Source organism: Limulus polyphemus, unplaced genomic scaffold, assembly GCF_000517525.1.
Source record: "Limulus polyphemus unplaced genomic scaffold, Limulus_polyphemus-2.1.2 Scaffold2228, whole genome shotgun sequence".
NCBI lineage: Eukaryota > Metazoa > Arthropoda > Merostomata > Xiphosura > Limulidae > Limulus > Limulus polyphemus.
In genome coordinates this window covers 123,266-142,979 of record NW_013667838.1, presented here as the reverse complement: position 1 = coordinate 142,979, position 19,714 = coordinate 123,266, and the positions used below count along the sequence as shown (strand labels likewise).

Below are 19,714 nucleotides of genomic sequence, written 5' to 3'. Positions count from 1 at the left end.
TTTCTGCACCTTTTGTGGAGCTACAGTATATATATATACCAGAAAACCATAGTTTCTGTTTCGTGTGAATCCAAAGTAAAAAAGGAAAGCTACCATTATATGAACTAAAACGTATAAACCACTGACAGTAAAATAATACATTTTTAAATGTGTCTACATATGTTCATATTTGCTGCACCACAATCATACCTCTAAGATTCATATTATACTCTAAAACTATAGCTTTACCTTCTGTGTCCACTTGGTGAATCTTTAAATGCTTTCGTAGAGGGCCTGGAGTGACAAAGGTCACTGAACAGTATGGACAGCGATGAGAATGACCATCACTGTGAACAGTCATGTGTCGGGTAAGAGATCCGTTAGTGGTGAACGCTGCATTACAAACATCACATTTGAAGTCCCGAACACCAGAGTGGGTTCGAATGTGGGCTTTTAGACTTCCCATGGAAGCAAACATTCCAGCACAGTGGGAACATCGGAATGGCTTCTCTCCAGTGTGACTACGGATATGTTGCTTCAGATGGCTAGACTTTTTGAAAGCTTTATTACAGTACATATAAGTGCAGCTAGAGAAATAAGAAACAATTGTCAGAAAAAATTATAGAAAAAAAAAACACTGAGAACTACAATTACAATGCAGATCTCTTTATATGACTTGTATGTACAAAAAAAATTTAAAATTATAATTTTCTTTATTTTTATAAAATGCTCTTCAATAGAAAATGTAAACATTATTTAACCTTAATATTTCCAAAAGGGGAAACAAATTTATCTAAAACATATAAGTTTAATTGTTCTTAATTTTTCTTATCAAAAAAGAACAAATATTTAAAGTAAAACGAAATAAATTTAAAAACATTACTGGCCAAAGGAGAAACTATCTATTTTTCCTTTCTTTTCAACTGGCTGTGTTTTTTTCTTATTTATATAGCAAAAACCAATTAAGTTTACATACAAAGGTGGTTGTTTCACACACGTTCTTTTGAGTTTATTCTGACCTAAGTTCAAGGACAGTTAGTGTATTGTTGTTTGTGTTCATTGATGGCTCTGTTAAGAATTTAGAAATGTTCTACTCAAATGTGTGAATCAAATACCATATGAATGTGACAAAATATAAAAAATAATCACTGAAAACAAGAATACAATAATCATTGTCAAAAAAGGAGAAAGAGAAAACTCAGCTAAATCCTGTTATATAATGGAAAAAAAGATCATATTATCCTTGCAATAAAACTTTTGAAGAAATAAATATAGGGGAATCAATAGAAATATCAAAGAATAAATATGAAACTATAAATCCAAATGATGGTCCAGGGTTACACCATACATGAAAAGCTTTTTCTACAATGGTTTAACTTTGACATCACACAAATAGAAAAAATTAAAAAAGTATTTCTTTAAGAACCCTAGTGGTTATATAATAAATAGTTCCAGTGAGTGCTTTTTTACCATCTTACTATAATGGATGTAGCATGTATGTCAGTATCTGTGTATGTAACCAAAACTACTGCACCATTTATTAAATGGCACCACAAACAAAAATCCATAAAAAATTTCACACTTTGGGTATTCAAGATTCAGACAATTAGAAAAATAACTGTGGTATGTGCAACAACCATTTCTTTATAATAGAACACAATTTTAAATAAAAGTACTCTCCTCACAACAAGAATATGCCTTTCACTAGGACTGTACGTGAGGGTTTTATTATATCTTTATTGATAAAATTTTTAAATGTACTACTGAGAAGCCAGAGTTCTTAAAAAAACTATTATTCTTTCACTAAATGGTACCACATTTAAAATATAAAAACATTACAGCTTATATCAGTAAAATTAATTTCAAAATATTGAATCTTTTTGATGCAATGAGTTGCATATGACTAAAGAGCACAATCTAAACACTTTTCCCATGCAGTACTTCCCGGAAAAAAATTATTTTTTAGAAAATTTTCACTTTTCTAAATTTTTTCAATAAGGTATTAATACTATGATTAGCAGTTACAAGCACAAACCTCTGAAGCCAGAACATGTTGGGTATTAAAAATATAGTTTTAATTCATGTTATATAATATTTCTTACTTTAGTTTGAGTTCCATTTTCCATGCACATGACAGTGGAGTTACAATGTATCGGACTTTCTGATGCAAGTTTCAAATACCATTTTTTAATTATCAGATGATACAATTGACATACAAATTTCCACAAATCTGACAACTAAAAATATAGATATTATAAGAAGAATGCATTTTGGACTTTTGTCATTGAATGTGAACAAACTATTAAGTCTTAAATGAGCTTGGAACTTGATCCACAATGAAACTATCATCTAGTTACCAATCTTTAGTTCCAACTGTAAAACTTTCTTATAGAACTATAATATTAAACTTTAGATTCAATGTAAAACCTTTATATATAACTATAACATTAGATTTTTATTTCCAATTCTAAAACTTTATTATATTAACTATAACATTTAATTTTTAAGCAAACTTATATACACTTTGCATGATAAGTTGAAAAGCTTGGTGAACAAAGGATTTTCTCAAGTTTCACATAGAAACATTGTTTCAAAACCATTTAAGACTGAAATGTTTGTTTACATTCAAAGACAAAATATCCAAAATTCAATCTTCATTTATAAACTGTCTTTTTATTTGTTGGGTTTGGTATGTCAGAAGTATCACCCAACAATTAAAAAGGCAGTATTTGGAACATGTATCAGAAAGACTGATATATCTTTTGTCATGTGCAGTAAGAATGTGATTTTCCTATATGAATAGGATATTTCTAACTTTTGTCAGTGATCAAGGACTAAATATTAAGGAAAAACATATGATGTTGAACGTGGGCCTGAATAACTTCAAAAGAATATGCAGAACATATATTAATATTCATGTATAAGCCTAGCTGGGCTTTACCCAGTAATTGTGATTTACATTCAATTTTCTTCAGAAACCTTCAGGAATCAAGAACTAGTACTTCTAATGAGAATAATAGAATTTCAGGTAATTATATTAATAGTGTTTAAATGGCCCTTAAGTTTTAACAGAAACTGAGAAGTATTATCATACAAAAAAAAATAAACATATCCATACCATGAACTATATCACTACAATCTTTAAAAACATTATATACAAGATCTTTACCAAAACTATTACTCCATCTCTGAGATACCTAATATACAAGATCTTTATCAAAACTGTTACTCCATCTCTGAGATACCTAATATACAAGATCATTATGAGAACTATAACTCCATCTCTGAAAAACCTAATATACAAGATCTTTATCAAAACTATTATGCCATCTCTGAGATACCTAATATACAAGATCATTATGAAAACTATTACTCCATTTCTGAGATACCTAATATACAAGATCTTTATCAAAACTATTACTTCATCTCTGAAAAACCTAATATACAAAATCACTATGAAAAATACTACTCCATCTCTGAGATACCTAATATACAAGATCATTATGAAAACTATAACTCCATCTCTGAAAAACCTGATATACAAGGTCTTTATGAAAACTATTACTCCATCTCTGAAAAACCTGATATACAAGGTCTTTATGAAACTATTATGCCATCTCTGAGATACCTAATATACAAGATCATTATGAGAACTATAACTCCATCTCTGAAAAACCTAATATACAAAATCATTATCAAAACTATTATGCCATCTCTGAAAAACCTAATATACAAGATCATTATGAAAACTATTACTCCATTTCTGAGATACCTAATATACAAGATCTTTATCAAAACTATTACTTCATCTCTGAAAAACCTAATATACCAGGTCTTTATGAAAACTATTACTCCATCTCTGAAAAACCTAATACACAAGATCATTATGAAAAGTATAACTCTATCTCTGAAAAACCTAATATACAAGATCATTATCAAAACTATTACTCCATCTCTGAAAAACCTAATATACAAAATCATTATCAAAACTATTATGCCATCTCTGAGATACCTAATATACAAGATCATTATGAGAACTATTACTATATCTCTGAGATACCTAATATACAAGATCATTATGAGAACTATTACTCCATCTCTGAAAAACCTAATATACAAGATCATTATGAAAACTATTACTCCATCTCTGAAAAACCTAATACACAAGATCATTATGAAAAATATAACTCCATCTCTGAAAAACCTAATATACAAGATCATTATGAAAACTATTACTCCATCTCTGAAAAACCTAATACAAAAGATCATTATGAAAACTATAACTCCATCTCTGAAAAACCTGATATACAAGGTCTTTATGAAAACTATTACTCCATCTCTGAAAAACCTGATACACAAGATCATTATGAAAACTGTAACTCCATCTCTGAAAAACCTAATACACAAGATCATTATGAAAACTATTACTCCATCTCTGAAAAACCTAATATACAAGATCATTATGAAAACTATTACTCCATCTCTGAAAACCTCATGTATTTACCGAAACCCTCTAGATCCATCCTTGGAGTTAGCTTCTGTTCCACCTCCTTCAGAAACAACTTCATTATCTAAGGTGGCAGGATCCAGTGACAACAGACTTGGGTCATTTGTACTTGTAGGTTCCTCAGAGTCTTCTTGGTTAACAGCATCTGACAACACACTTACCATGCTTGTGGTAGCCAGAGGCTCTGGGCCTAGAGCCGAGGCTGTAGTAACAAAGCTGGTGCCTAGAGCTCCAACATCAAGAGCATCAGTCTAATGGTGAGAAACAATATGTTGTATATATTATTTCTTGTAGGTCACTATGATCAATCCTAATCATACTGTATTTATTACTTCTATTAGGTCACTATAATCACTCTTATCCATGCTGCATTTATTAATTACAGTAGGTCACTCTTAAACACTGTGTATTCATTACCTCCAGTAGGTCACTCTAATCAATCTTAACCATGCTGTATTCATTACTTCTAGTAGGTCACTCTAATCAATCTTAACCATGTTGTATTTATTACTTACGGTAGGTCACCTTAATTAATCTTAACCATGCTGTATTTATTACTTCTATTAGGTCACTATAATCAATCTTAACCATGCTGTATTTGTTACTTCTAGTAGGTCACTATAGTCACTCTTAACCATGCTGTATTTATTACTTATAGTAGGTCACTCTAACTAATCTTAACCATGCTGTATATATTATTTCTAGTAGGTCACTCTAACCAATCTTAACCATGCTGTATGTATTACTTCTAGTAGGTCACTCTAGTCCCTCTTGACCATGGTGTATATATTATTTCGAGTAGGTCACTCTAACCAATCTTAACTATGTTGTATTTATTAACCATTATTATTAACCATGCTACATTTATTAATTATAGTAGGTCACTTTAGTCACTCTTAACCATGCTGTATTTATTACTTCTAGGTCACTCTAATCACACTTAACCATGCTGTATGTATTACTTCTAGGTCACTCTAATCACACTTAACCATGCTGTATTTACTGTTTCTAGCATGTGGCTGTGGCTCTTTCATTGTATCAAAGTTTAGTAATGATATATGATACAGTTAAAATGTGGTTCATTTGGTGTATTTAACTAGTACAAACATGATACAGTTAAAATGTGGCTCATTTGGTATATTTAACTAGTATAAACATGATACAGTTAAAATGTGGCTCATTTGGTATATTTAACTAGTACAAACATGATACAGTTAAAATGGGGTTCATTTGGTATGTTAGTACAAACATGATACAGTTAAAATGTGGCTCATTTGGTATATTTAACTAGTACAAACATGATACAGTTAAAATGTGGTTCATTTGGTATATTTAACTAGTACAAACACAATACAGTTAAAATGTGGCTCATTTGGTATATTTAACTGGTACAAACATGATAAAGTTAAAATGTGGCTCATTTGGTATATTTAACTAGTACAAACATGATACAGTTAAAATGTGGCTCATTTGGTATATTTAACTAGTACAAACATGATACAGTTAAAATGTGGCTCATTTGGTATGTCTAACTAGTACAAACATGATACAGTTAAAATGTGGATCATTTTGTATGTTAGTACAAACATGATACAGTTAAAATGTGGATCATTTGGTATGTTAGTACAAACACAATACAGTTAAAATGTGGCTCATTTGGTATATTTAACTAGTACAAACTCGATACAGTTAAAATGTAGATCATTTTGTATGTTAGTACAAACATGATACAGTTAAAATGTGGATCATTTGGTATGTTAGTACAAACACAATACAGTTAAAATGTGGCTCATTTGGTATATTTAACTAGTACAAACTCGATACAGTTAAAATGTGTGTTCATTTGGTATATTTAACTAGTACAAACACAATACAGTTAAAATGTGGATCATTTGGTATGTTAGTACAAACATGATACAGTTAAAATGTGGCTCATTTGGTATATTTAACTAGTACAAACATGATACAGTTAAAATGTGGATCATTTGGTATATTTAACTAGTACAAACATAATACAGTTAAAATGTGGTTCATTTGGTATATTAGTACAAACACAATACAGTTAAAATGTGGCTCATTTGGTATATTTAACTAGTACAAACATGATACAGTTAAAATGTGGATCATTTGGTATATTTAACTAGTACAAACATGATACAGTTAAAATGTAGTTCATTTGATATATTTAACTAGTACAAACACAATACGGTTAAAATGTGGCTCATTTGGTATATTTAACTAGTACAAACACAATACAGTTAAAATGTGGCTCATTTGGTATATTTAACTAGTACAAACATGATACAGTTAAAATGTAGTTCATTTGGTATGTTAGTACAAATATGATACAGTTAAAATGTGGTTCATTTGGTATATTTAACTAGTACAAACTCGATACAGTTAAAATGTGGATCATTTGGTATATTTAACTAGTACAAACATGATACAGTTAAAATGTAGTTCATTTGGTATATTTAACTGGTACAAATACAATACAGTTAAAATGTGGTTCATTTGATATATTCAACTAGTACAAACATGATTTGATACATTGCTGTTTGTTATACTATTGCTACATTTATAAGATATAGAATAAAAGTTGTTCCAAGTACCTGCAATGAAAACTGATTTTGTGTAAAACCAGTGGTAGAGAGTTCCCCAAATGTTTGAGAGAAGAGGGAATTCTGAGCTTGGTCTAATCCTGGAGTCTGTGAACGGTCCAGGTCAGTTGTTGTTAAGCCTTGTTGATTTTCAAAAACCTGTTAGATTATATTCTAGTGAAACTGATGTGGATTTTTTTGTTATTATATGAAAAATATAATAACGTAGTAGAGTAAGATACATACATTGAGACAGGTATATTGTTAGTAAAAAGTTTTCAAAGTATATACTATACTGCAACATAGCACACATAAAGTACTAAAATAAAATACCTAAATCTGTATATAAAATTAAACATGTTAAAAACAGACTACTTACACTATATATTATACAAAGGATACACAAAAACATTATGCAGTAAACTCTCTTTTATAAATGTAATTATAACTTATATCATATTTTCTGGCTCTTGATACAAATTACAGCTTTCATAATCCTTCCAGAAGAAAAGTTATCTTGTAGTGAATTTTATACTCATAAACAAATTATGAATTTATCTCCATCATTATCAGTCAACATATAATCACAGGCCCCACCCATGTGGTCCTTGGCCAGTGTTAATTAATAGCAATACAAGTATATGAGGTTCACAGTGAGTCTGAAGCCAGCAACTAAATCACAAACAACAGAGAATAAATGTGGGACTTGCAGGAATTACAGTACAATACTTAAACAAAAGGAACACATGCAATAGTTTGAATTGTTAACAAAATGCTAGTAGGTTAAATCTTTAGTTCAGTTGGTAGAGGACCTCTCAAATATTCATGAGGTCCCAGGTTCGATCCCATGATGAAAAAATTAGATTATAATAAGGTAAACTAGCACCCAGAGTGGGGTTGTATGTCACCTGGCATGCTGGATGAAATCAATCAGTTTCAATCCTCTGTCTAGAACAAATGTTGGGCTACACATTCAACTGTATTGAACTGACATTACAAGTAAGAGAGTATTGATGAATGAATCAACAACTCAGTAAGAAACTTAGAGATCAACAGTGAACTCCTAAAGTTGACCAAACTGTAGTGAACTGATTACAAGTATGTGAGTAATGATGAAAGAATCAACAAATCAAACAAATCAAAAGGAAGTATTCGAAATCATATAAACAGACAGGATTAATCAAGAAGTTTCACTGTTAGATACAGCTTGTATTATTCTGTACATTCTACATGATTCATCTACAAGTTTCATTGGTAATTACAGCTTGTATTATTCTGTACATTCTACAAGATCCATCTATAAGTTTCATTAGTAGATACAGCTTGTATTATTCTGTACATTCTATATGATCCATCTAGAACTTTCACAAGTAGACACAGCTTGTATTATTCTATATCATACTGCCTACTTTTTACAATAATTTACAAGAAAGATTTAAAAAAAGGCTTAAAAGGATACAAAAACTCCTTAAATCACTTTTTTTACATGTAATTGATACTAACATATACTAGTTACTACTGTGTAAATGTAGTCTGACCATTTATCATACACCAACTAGCTTTGTCTTCATTTCAAAGCACGTACCTGTGTAAAGTCGTGAACTTCAAGTGGTACTTCAGGAGCTAGAGATTGTTGTATCAGACCAGCTGCTGTTTGGCCTTCAGCTGTAGTGATTGTTGTCAGGTTACTGACATTTGTTGTTATAACGCCATGCCCCTCTTCTGTACACTCTAATCCACCTCCATTTTCTGACACCACAGCCAGTGTGACAGCAGAGATATCTCCTTGTGCAAGCTCTTGTCGGTGAATCTTCATATGCTTTCTACAGTTTACAGATGTTTTAAAAGTCTTCTGACAATAGGGACACATGAAAGGTCTCACATCACTGTGAATGCACATGTGACGTTTCAGGGATCCATTGGTTGTGAAAGTTGCATTACATATCTCACATCTGAAAGCCTTCACCCCAGAATGGGATCTTATGTGGTACTTTAAAACTCCACTGGACACAAAGGATCGCTTACACTGTAAACATTTGTATGGTTTTTCCCCGGTATGTGACCGGATGTGCTGCTTCAAGTGGCTTGACTTTTTGAAACCTCTTGTGCACACTTCACATTTATAAGGCCTATCAACTGAGTTTCCTTCTGGTTCTGAATAGGCCCTAGAGGGTTGTTGGATAAACCCACTGTCTGTAATGAAAATGGGTTCTTGTAATGGAATGTCTTGAAATTGATCAGTGGTTTTTGACTGGGTTTTAGACACACGCCTAGATTTTCGTTGAGAGCTAGTTCTAAAATGGGATAGTATGTGACTCTTCCTGTGACCAGATGTTCGAAACTTTTTGTGACAGTGTGGACAATTGAATGGTTTAGCTCCTGTATGTAATCTCAAGTGAACTCTCAAGCTGCCAGCTGTAGCAAAGTAATTGTCACATACCTCACATAAAAACTCCTTCACACCTGTATGTGTACGAAGATGAGCAGTAAGTGTACTTTTTACAGCAAAGGCACGGAAGCAATGACTACATTTATAAGGTTTTTCTTGGGTATGAATACGAATGTGTCTCACAAGATCACTGGGCTTTTTAAATTCTTTACTACAATACATGCACTGATGCCATCGCACTCCTCCTACCTTGCGAATTACGTGTTTTTTTAAGATTCCGGTAGCCGTATCAGCCACACTCATTACAAGAGCCATGCATCTTTTTGAGCTACTTACTTCACCATCCTCATTTATTTTGTCTTTGGCCTCATTTGTTTTCTTTGTTTCCTGCTCACCAGATGTCACTGCAGTACCATCACTTTTTAAACCAATCACTGCTACACCACTGTCTTCCAATGCTTGCTGCAAGATGTCAGCACTCACTTTACTGTTCTGAGCAATCTCTTGGATTTGCTGATGAGTGTGTTCACGATCACTGTTGGTTTGTCGAGACAGCTCTAGCAGCTGTAGGATAACCTTATCTACATCTCTTCTCTCTGGTTCCTCTTGATCTTCCTTAGAGTTTTCTTTTTCAGAAAGGAGACTTTCACTGTAAGTAACTTCACCAGAATGCATTCTGCTCATGTGGGCATTCAGGCTGCCAAGTTTTCGAAAAACACAGCTACATTCGTCACACTGATACAGTGATGTTCCTTCATCTTTGGAGAACGTGTGTACTCGCTGAATGTGAGCTCTCAAATTCCCTCGCTGAGAAAAAGCTGCTGGGCAAAATTCGCAATGGTATGGTCGTTCTCCACTGTGTTTTGTCATGTGGATCTGAAGTGCTCCTTTCTGATTAAAAGCTTTATCACACTTGTCACATTTATATGGTCTTTCTCCTGCAGATAAAAGCATCAAACAAGTCTGAAAGACTAGGTGTCTTTGTAAAAAATGTTTAATAATTAAACAATGAAACAATCAGAATAACCAGACACCCAGACACTTTTGTTAACTTTTAAAACTATGAATAAAAAATGTTGCCTAATAAACAACAAGTGTCATAATAACCTGACCTTTGTGATAAAACTGTTTAATAAACAAACAATAAAACAGTCAGAGTAGCATTTGTTAAAACTTATTAATAAACAAATAATAAAACAGTCAGAGTAACCTCAAACATTTGTTAAAACTGTTTAATAACCAAAAAATAAACCAGTCACAATAACCTGACATCTTGGTTAAAGCTGTTTAATAGACAAACAATAAACATGTCTGAGTAACCTAACACCTTTGTAATAATAACTTATACTCATTTCTAAACATAAAACAAGGAAATTAAACATAATACAAACTATATTTTATTACAAGTTACAGCTTTTACAGTAAGATTTGTATTTGAAACAGGTACAACATTTTGATAACTGGTGCAATCATTCTCAAAATGAAACTATAATACAAACTAGTTTGTAAACATGAAACAAGACATTCAAACACAATACAACTAGTATAGATTGTACATGTTCACTGATAATGTAATAATAACTAATATCGATATCTTTGCACTTAGTGTAGATTGTGTGTATACATTCATTAAATGTAATGATCAGTAACATTTCTATTCACACAGTTAATTTGGGTTTATAACCACTCTTGCCTGTACCAGTCATTTTGTGACATGTTTCTTAGCCCAATTTGATTTTATTGTGATATTTTATGAATTAGATAAATAGATTTTGTGTATTGAATGAAATTAAGTGAGTTTTGATCCATGTCTTATTTACAAACTAGTGTATATTATGTTTGTCTTGTCTTGTGTTTATAAACTAGTTTTTATTTTGTTTACATATCTTGTTGTATTTTTAAAAGCTAGTTTTTATTTTGCTTGTGTCTAGTTTGTGGTATATTTAATGTCTTGTTTTATGTTTACAACTAGTTTGTAGTATATTTAATGTCTTATGTTATGTTTATAAACTAGCTTGTATTCTGTTTACTTGTCTTGTTTTATATTTACAAATTAGTTTGCATTATATTTAAACATCTTATTTTATGTTTACAAACTAGTTGTATTGTGTTTGAATGTCTTGTATTATGTTTAAACATCTTGTTTTGTGTTTACAAACTAGTTGTATTGTGTTTGAATGTCTTGTATTATGTTTAAACATCTTGTTTTGTGTTTACAAACTACCTGTGTGGATATGGATATTACTGACCACTACATGATGAGTGAACACATATAATCTATATTACCTGTGTGGATATGGATATTACTGACCATTACATGATGAGTGAACACATATAATCTATATTACCTGTGTGGATATGGATATTACTGACCACTACATGATGAGTGAACACATATAATCTATATTACCTGTGTGGATACGAATATGCCTCACCAGCTGACTCGGTTTCTGGAACAGCTTACTACAAGTATGACATTTATGTGGAAACATGGAGCGGTCTATGTTTCTTTTATAGTTCCGGTGAGCTAATGACGCTCTAAGAAATAACAAAACTTACAAATCTGTTTGACTAAAACATATCTAGTGACAGACAATATATTTCAGTAAAGAATTATAAGAGCCACTTACGAGTCCTATGGAAAATGCATGAAGTATTGGAAAGATATGGCTGAATTAAACTTATTTACATTGAAACTAGTAGCATATATTATTGTAACAATGTTAAGTGTATTTATTGTTAAGTGCAAAAATAGGAAAATCAATTCAAGTAACCATTTTAATAGTTTAATAAAAATATACTGTCCAAATTAAATATGCATACAATAATGCAACAGAGACAAACTGTACATACATTTGGATTCACAAAACAACTGTTCCCACTAAACAATACAGTATAATGTTCTAGATAATATATTACTATATTTAAATTAAATGTGCTTAGAATACTACGATAGAGAAAGTTTCTAAAAACATTTGAATTAACAAAAATGTTGTATGCTATTACATGAAAGTTTATCTGTGATCAGATTATAAGGGTGTCACTTGTTACAAACATTCACTTGCACATGATACAAGTTCCTATAATAGACTTGTTTCTTGCACTTAACAGATAGTTTGCTTATATTAAATTAAAACAACCACTTATTACAAAGATTTGGTCATCACTATTGATCCATGCATGCAGACTATATACAGTTTTCCTTAAAGAAACATAACCTGAATATAGTTTTAATATCTTCTTACTTGATTTTGTAATGTATCTTCATATGGTCCCTCAAATTCGATGCTCTGTTAAACTTCTGGGTACAGTGTTTACAGCAGTACACCCGGTCTTCAACTTCTTCCTTGTGATGTTTGGTATGTTGGTCCAACTGCATCTGTCAAAATCAATAATATACCTTCTTAACACAATCATATGAAAATAAAATGGAAGTGACACTATGTGAAAATAAACAATATATTTTAACACTGTAATACAAAGACAAACAGAAGTGCCTCTCTACATGAAAAGAAACAATATATTTTAACATTGTAATACGAAGACAAACAGAAGTGCCTCTCTACAAGAAAAGAAACAATATATTTTAACACTGTAATACGAAGACAAACAGAAGTGCCTCTCTACATGAATACGAAGACAAACAGAAGTGACTCTCTACATGAAAAGAAACAATATATTTTAACACTGTAATACGAAGACAAACAGAAGTGCCTCTCTACATGAATACGAAGACAAACAGAAGTGACTCTCTACATGAAAAGAAACAATATATTTTAACATTGTAATACGAAGACAAACAGAAGTGCTTCTCTACATGAAAAGAAACATTATATTTTAACACTGTAATACGAAGACAAACAGAAGTGACTCTCTACATGAAAAGAAACAATATATTTTAACATTGTAATACGAAGACAAACAGAAGTGACACTATATGAAAAGAAACATATTTTAACACTGTAATATGAAGACAAACAGAAGTAACTCTCTACATGAAGAGAAACAATATATTTTAACACTGTAATACGAAGACAAACAAAAGTGACACTATAAAACTATATATTTTAACACTAATATGAAGACAAACAGAAGTGACAATGTACATAAAAAAAAACAATACAATGGCGTCACACAGTAAAACAAACAAACTGAACTCAACCTATATAAAAAGTACAAATATGCCTTCTTAACACAATAAAATAGAAGTGAAATTGTACATGAAAAGAAATAACACATTTTAACACAATAATATGAAGGTAAACAAAAGTAAAACTATGTGAAAAGCAATAATACACCTTAACACAATAATACAAACATAAACTGAAGTGAAACTACTTGAGAAGCAACAACATACACTTTGAATATAATATTGAGGTAAACAAAAGTAAAACAGTAACGTTTTATTCAAGATAAGCTTAACATGAAAACCACAGGACAATGTATAGTGCAAATTCAATTTTGTTTAATGTAGAAAACTAAATATACAGTAGCAAAAATTAAACTAGTCGTGAATATTTCCTATTATTTTATTAACTTACTTATTAATAAATACAATTATAATTTTAAATATGGTAATCATAAGCCAAACAATAATGCATACAAACCTGTGTACTAAATTCATCTCCACATTCAGAACAAATAAGGTTTTCTTCCTTCTCATGAAGCATGACATGAGCTTTAAGACTAGCCACTCGAGAGAACTTCTTTCCACACTCTGGACATGTTGGGTCAGAGGTGCAGTGGGTAGCCTGATGAAGTTGCAGATTGCTCTCGATATTAAAAGATGCATCACACTGATCACATCGGTGGGGTTTGTCCTCAGCATGCTTTTTTAAATGTCTTTGTAATCTATTCCATTTGGGAAACTCCTTATCACATTTTTCACACTTGAATGGACCCTTTTTAAAATTAGACAGGATTTTAATTTTTCATAAAACTATACACTTCTGTAGTCTTTCAGTAAAGACATGCAAACAATATATCATGATACACATGATGTTCAGTCCTCTGAAGATGTAGCATTATACTTATACAGGACAGTGACAAAATACAGAAACAAAGCTGAAACCTTTCCAATCATGGATAAAAAGGTTATCATATACAAAATTGATCTTATCACCCAAAAACTTTAACAGTGAAGTTATCATTATGAGTTTCTATTTTATGATTTATACAATAGTTAGAAATGTATATTAAATTAACTACATTAATTACTACGTTAATTTTTAGTTCTAATACATGTAGGTAACTTGTTTTGACCATAAGTTAATGATAATTAAAATAAAAGAATCAATCAGATCTGAAATTCATGTCAAGAAGTTAGAAGATAGTTCTTCTAAAGATACTTGAAGTCTAACATATACATGTTATTTTTGTGAATAATTAATATGTCTACTTCTTTAAGTCTAGCATATGCATGTTATTTTTTGAATAATTAACCTGTCTACTTCTTTAAGTGTAACATATGCATGTTATTTTTTTGAATAATTAATCTGTCTACTTCTTTAAGTCTAACATATGCATGTTATTTTTGTGAATAATTAATCTGTCTACTTCTTTAAGTCTAACATATGCATGTTATTTTTTGAATAATTAACCTGTCTACTTCTTTAAGTCTAACATATGCATGTTATTTTTTGAATAACTAATCTGTCTACTTCTTTAAGTCTAACATATGCATGTTATTTTTATGAATAATTAACCTGTCTACTTCTTTATGTCTAAAATATGCATGTTATTTTTGTGCATAATTAATCTGTCTACTTCTTTAAGTGCTATCCAGGCAGAGCCATGAATAGTTTTAGGCAGCAGAAGAAATTGTTGGTTATCAAGAAATTTTAAGCATCCATTTATTGCTAAGTTACTTTTTGTATCTGCAAATGCACAAGTATGCACAACAAATGCCCAATATCTTCTGGGTTTTTCCTACATCAGGCAAATACTTCCACATAAAGGAAACCTAGAATTTAGTAGGTCAGACAGTTTCTGATTTGCATCTAAGTGGTCATGAGCATAAATACCAATTCAAGGACACATATGGATAAGTTGTGATTTATTTTAGATCTAGGACTAAATCTTTTGCTTGAATTGCATAAATCCTAGAACAATGCAATAAAAGTAAGCCTTTCATATACTTTAGCAATGATATCAAACAGACTGCTTAAATCTCTAGCTTCTAAGTCTTGATCAATATTACTAAGACCTATATCTAGGCCTTCTGATAGTAACAGGCAATAATACACCTGTATTGTTTTATTGCTACTATATGTTAGTCTAGATCTAGGCCTAAGTACATTGTCTAATGCAAGTAATAATGATAATTACACACACACACATACATACATTATATTTATGGGTGTGTGTGTATTCAAATCCTGGTCAGACAAAGGATTATTTGACAACTTAGTAAATACCACCCACATGATTTCTAAGCTAATACACAACATGAGAAAAATAAATCCTGTATTTATAATAGTTATGGACTATGAAATCATAATACATGATTTGATAACATGACTTTTCATTATATTGAAAGTACACTCCCTTTCAAACTCACCAGAAAGGAAAATGTTGTCTTATCTAGTATGGAACAAATGCTAGAGTATTTTTATGTGCCAAAATTGATTTTTGAAAAGATTTTACAATGGGCATATATTAATTTCCTGCCCTGGTAACTGAACCATAACAAATATTACCTTTCCAATTGGAGGTCTAATTTCCTCCATTTCAAGAGCAACTTGCTTAGGGTATTTATTTCCAGACTGACAATCAACAGTTGCCCTAACAGTGTCAGAGACATCTGGATCTGGTTCTGTTTCTTCTAAAACATCAGTGGAGTTTGTTATTGCTTCTTCATGAGTTGTAAACTGCAGCATTCCTCCTCCATCAAACACAGGATGTGCCACCCCTTGATTTAATAATGCAACCTGACTAGGATCTAGGAAGATTCCAGTCCCATCTGCATTTGTAGCAATGATCAGTCCATGGGTTCCTGCAGCTCCTAGTATTGTACCATCCCTGAGAATGGGTAGGTTAATTAGAGTCTGCGGTGCTCCCACAGAAGTAAGAACTGGCACTGTCACCACAGGCAAGCTCTCACCTGTAGAAAACACAGAACTGTCGTCTGCAGCATTTTCAACCATGGAAATCTCTGGAATGTTATTGACAATACTTGCTTCCATTCCTGTGCTTCTGAAATAGAAAAGTTAAGCCTATACTAAATTTTACTTTATAGTAAAAGTTAGTTACTTCTGACTTAACAGGAGATAAAGGTTCGAAAAGAAATTTCTCTCTTAAGAACAGTAAAACTTGAACAATAGTTTACACAATTTTAATGTGAGTTTTTAACTATGATTATTTTATAATTTTATTGAAAGTAAATATATAGATGTGCAGGAGTAGATCCTGAGGGAGGGTTTGCCCCCCTTTTCCAATTCAAAAACAAAATTGAAGGAAATGGCAAAACATTGAATAAAAATAAAGAAGAAGAAAAAAAAGAGATGCAAGTATTAGAAATATAATATTTAATTGTTTTCTGGGGTCAGATATTCCTGGATGGAAAAGGGGTCTGGCCCATCTGTGATGTGTGAAATGTTGAAGATAGTCATAAAGGATCTTTTCTTCTCAAATTTTATGATCAATTAAAAACCCACCATCAGTACTTGAAGGTGCCCTTTACATTGGTAGGACTATCAAGTATTCCATCACTCTCTCAGCACTTGTTATAAGTGCTATTAAGTGTTATAAGTGTTATTATGTATAATGACTGATAAAAGTCAGGAAAGGAAGGTGTCAGGAATCGACTTGAAAAAATGTCTTCAACATCTCAGACTCTCCAATATCCATTCTTCTGGACCTCCCCTTAGAATATCTTGGATCCACCCATAATGGTATGGGTTACATTTATATGGTTTGGAGTTTGATGGCAAAAGTTTGGGAAGAAACCAAAATGGGCTTTGACAGCCACTGTTACTATGGAAGCAAATTTAAAATGGAATTACCAGCTGTTCTTCCAGCTAGTAGCTGGGCAGACACTCAGACCAAGGAACTAGTAACCAATAACAACTGAACACAAGCGTAACAATAACATCACCTCATCTAAATCAAAAGTCAAAATGGTGTTACAACCCATGCTTTTGAAGCTATGATACCACCAAATTTATTTAGGTGATTTCACAATACAGGCAAATATTGTTTTAAGTGCTAGAATTGATCACCAACTGAAAATATAAGTGTCTATATTTGTAGGTGTGTTTATCCATACTTGATCACACAAGTGACAAGTAAAAATAAGTAACAACACATGCCATTATGTATATCATGTTGGTATATAAAAACAACACATTATGTATATCATGTTGGTATAAAAAAACAACACATTATGTATATCATGTTGGTATATAAAAACAACACATTATATATATCATGTTGGTATATAAAAACAACACATGCCATTATGTATATCATGTTGGTATATAAAAACAACACATGCCATTATGTATATCATGTTGGTATATAAAAACAACACATGCCATTATTTATATCATGTTGGTATATTCTTATACCTGATTATAACTTGATAACCGAGTCACCATAAGATTTACACGAGTAGCTACACATCCATTCTTAAACTTGGCTAGAACTTAAGAATCCAGTAACTGTACAATTTATACAAGAAGCTATAAGTCCTTTGTTCTATGTAGCTAAAACTTAAGAAACTAGTACGTACAACATATATACAAGTAGTTTGAAGTCTTTAGTAGTTTGAGTTGTTATAAAATGACTTACTAGCAAGCAGTTGTGGGTTAGTCCTTTAGTTCAGTTGGTTAAGTACTTGCCTCGTATATGACAGGTCTTCGGTTCAAATCACATAAGAAAAATATATATATACTGTGAAAATATCAATTACAATAAGTCCACTTTTACAGCTGGTTATGAGTTAGAGACAGCTATAATTTATTGTTATACCTGATGTATAAACTTAAGAATCTAGTAGATAAAAATTCACTTATATAACACAGTTACAACTTAATAGCCTGGTTAATCACAACCTGTATACATCTAGGACAAAATTCACTGGTATACAATTCATGTTTAAGCTTATTTAATTTGTTACTTTTACTGTTATACATATATTATTGTCAACTATTTTAATACATCATTAGAATTCAATAGCACTTGAAATTTTTTTCTTTGATCAAACAAAGTACTCCTGTATATATATAGATAGATAGATACAAAACACATCGATATGTTAAATGAACACTCCCCAATATTCTAACCAAACATACAACAATATGCTAACCAAACACAAAACAATGCTAACCGGACACACACATACACCAATATTCTAACCAAACACATACCAAATTGCTAACCAGACAAGACACACACCAATATTCTAACCAAACACATACCAAATTGCTAACCAGACAAGACACACACCAATATTATAACCAAACACATACCAATTTGCTAACTAGACACACACACACATACACCAATATTATAACCAAACACATACCAAATTGCTAACTAGACACACACACACCAATATTCTAACCAAACACATACCAAATTGCTAACTAGACACACACACACACACACCAATATTCTAACCAAACACATACCAATTTGCTAACTATACACACACACACACCAATATTTTCACCAAACACATATCAAATTTTCTTACCATACATACACACTAAAATAATAAATAGAAACACTAACCAGAAACAACCAATATATTAACCAAACATATACCAATATCCTATGTTAGAGAGAGCCATACACAAACACTAATATGCTAACCATAGAAACAACATACTATTGTAAGCTGTATTTTAAATATTTGTTTATTTGCTAGAAGGACATTACAACTAGATAGGCATAGATCATGTGGAAAATTCTACTGCATCAGTTTTCTAGTATATTAGATGGTAGATTTAAGAAAAGAGCTCGGCAAAACTTTGAAGAGATAACTAAGAAGATAGAGAATTGTTTCTAGCTGTTAGAGTTAATCAATCACTTTAAACTCAGAAATGTTTCACAAATTCTGAGAAAAAAAATTTACCATCTAGTACAACTCACAAAGATTGTGTGCAGAGTTTTAAAGATTTCCTTGTTCATGCAACAGTGCCTTACACTCCACCACAGAATAGGTGTCATCCAAGAAATAAAGCTCGTCTAACTTCCAAGTTCATAAAAGCTACCGACCCTTTTCCATCAAATATA

General features: G+C 31.4%; 2 protein-coding genes across 7 annotated transcripts in view; both read right to left on the bottom strand.

The window, feature by feature from the left end:
• LOC106466332 (zinc finger protein 236-like) overlaps positions 1 to 19,714 on the bottom strand; it is a 59,089-nt gene that overhangs the window by 25,792 nt on the left and 13,583 nt on the right. For 4 of the 6 annotated variants that reach the window (XM_022394316.1, XM_022394318.1, XM_022394319.1 and 1 more), the window contains 9 exons: positions 18,266 to 18,331; positions 16,174 to 16,669; positions 14,083 to 14,376; positions 12,721 to 12,854; positions 11,886 to 12,013; positions 8,672 to 10,413; positions 7,099 to 7,245; positions 4,484 to 4,737; positions 229 to 566 (listed from right to left, as the gene is read on the bottom strand). In XM_022394316.1, coding sequence (XP_022250024.1) covers positions 229 to 566; positions 4,484 to 4,737; positions 7,099 to 7,245; positions 8,672 to 10,413; positions 11,886 to 12,013; positions 12,721 to 12,854; positions 14,083 to 14,376; positions 16,174 to 16,659 — 3,523 coding nt within the window. In that variant the 5' untranslated portion in view covers positions 16,660 to 16,669; positions 18,266 to 18,331. Of the gene's footprint in view, positions 1 to 228; positions 567 to 4,483; positions 4,738 to 7,098; positions 7,246 to 8,671; positions 10,414 to 11,885; positions 12,014 to 12,720; positions 12,855 to 14,082; positions 14,377 to 16,173; positions 16,670 to 18,265; positions 18,332 to 19,714 lie in introns of those variants that run through there. The other 2 variants (XM_013926609.2, XM_022394320.1) reach the window with 2 other exon arrangements.
• LOC111087499 lies at positions 1,913 to 4,477 on the bottom strand. The gene is made up of 2 exons (XM_022394321.1): positions 3,800 to 4,477; positions 1,913 to 3,416 (listed from the first exon to the last, which is right to left on the bottom strand). Exons 1-2 carry the CDS (start codon positions 4,438 to 4,440, stop codon positions 3,104 to 3,106), a joined length of 954 nt encoding a protein of 317 aa, XP_022250029.1. The 5' UTR covers positions 4,441 to 4,477; the 3' UTR covers positions 1,913 to 3,103.

Excerpts from the sequence above, each read along its gene's own strand:
- LOC111087499 (XM_022394321.1), bottom strand. The coding sequence starts at position 4,440 with ATGATCTTGTATATTAGGTTTTTCAGAGATGGAGTAATAGTTTTCATA. Across the intron at positions 3,417-3,799 it reads ATAAAGACCTGGTATATTAG|GTTTTTCAGAGATGAAGTAA; the intron begins GTTTTTCAGAGA and ends TTTGTATATTAG.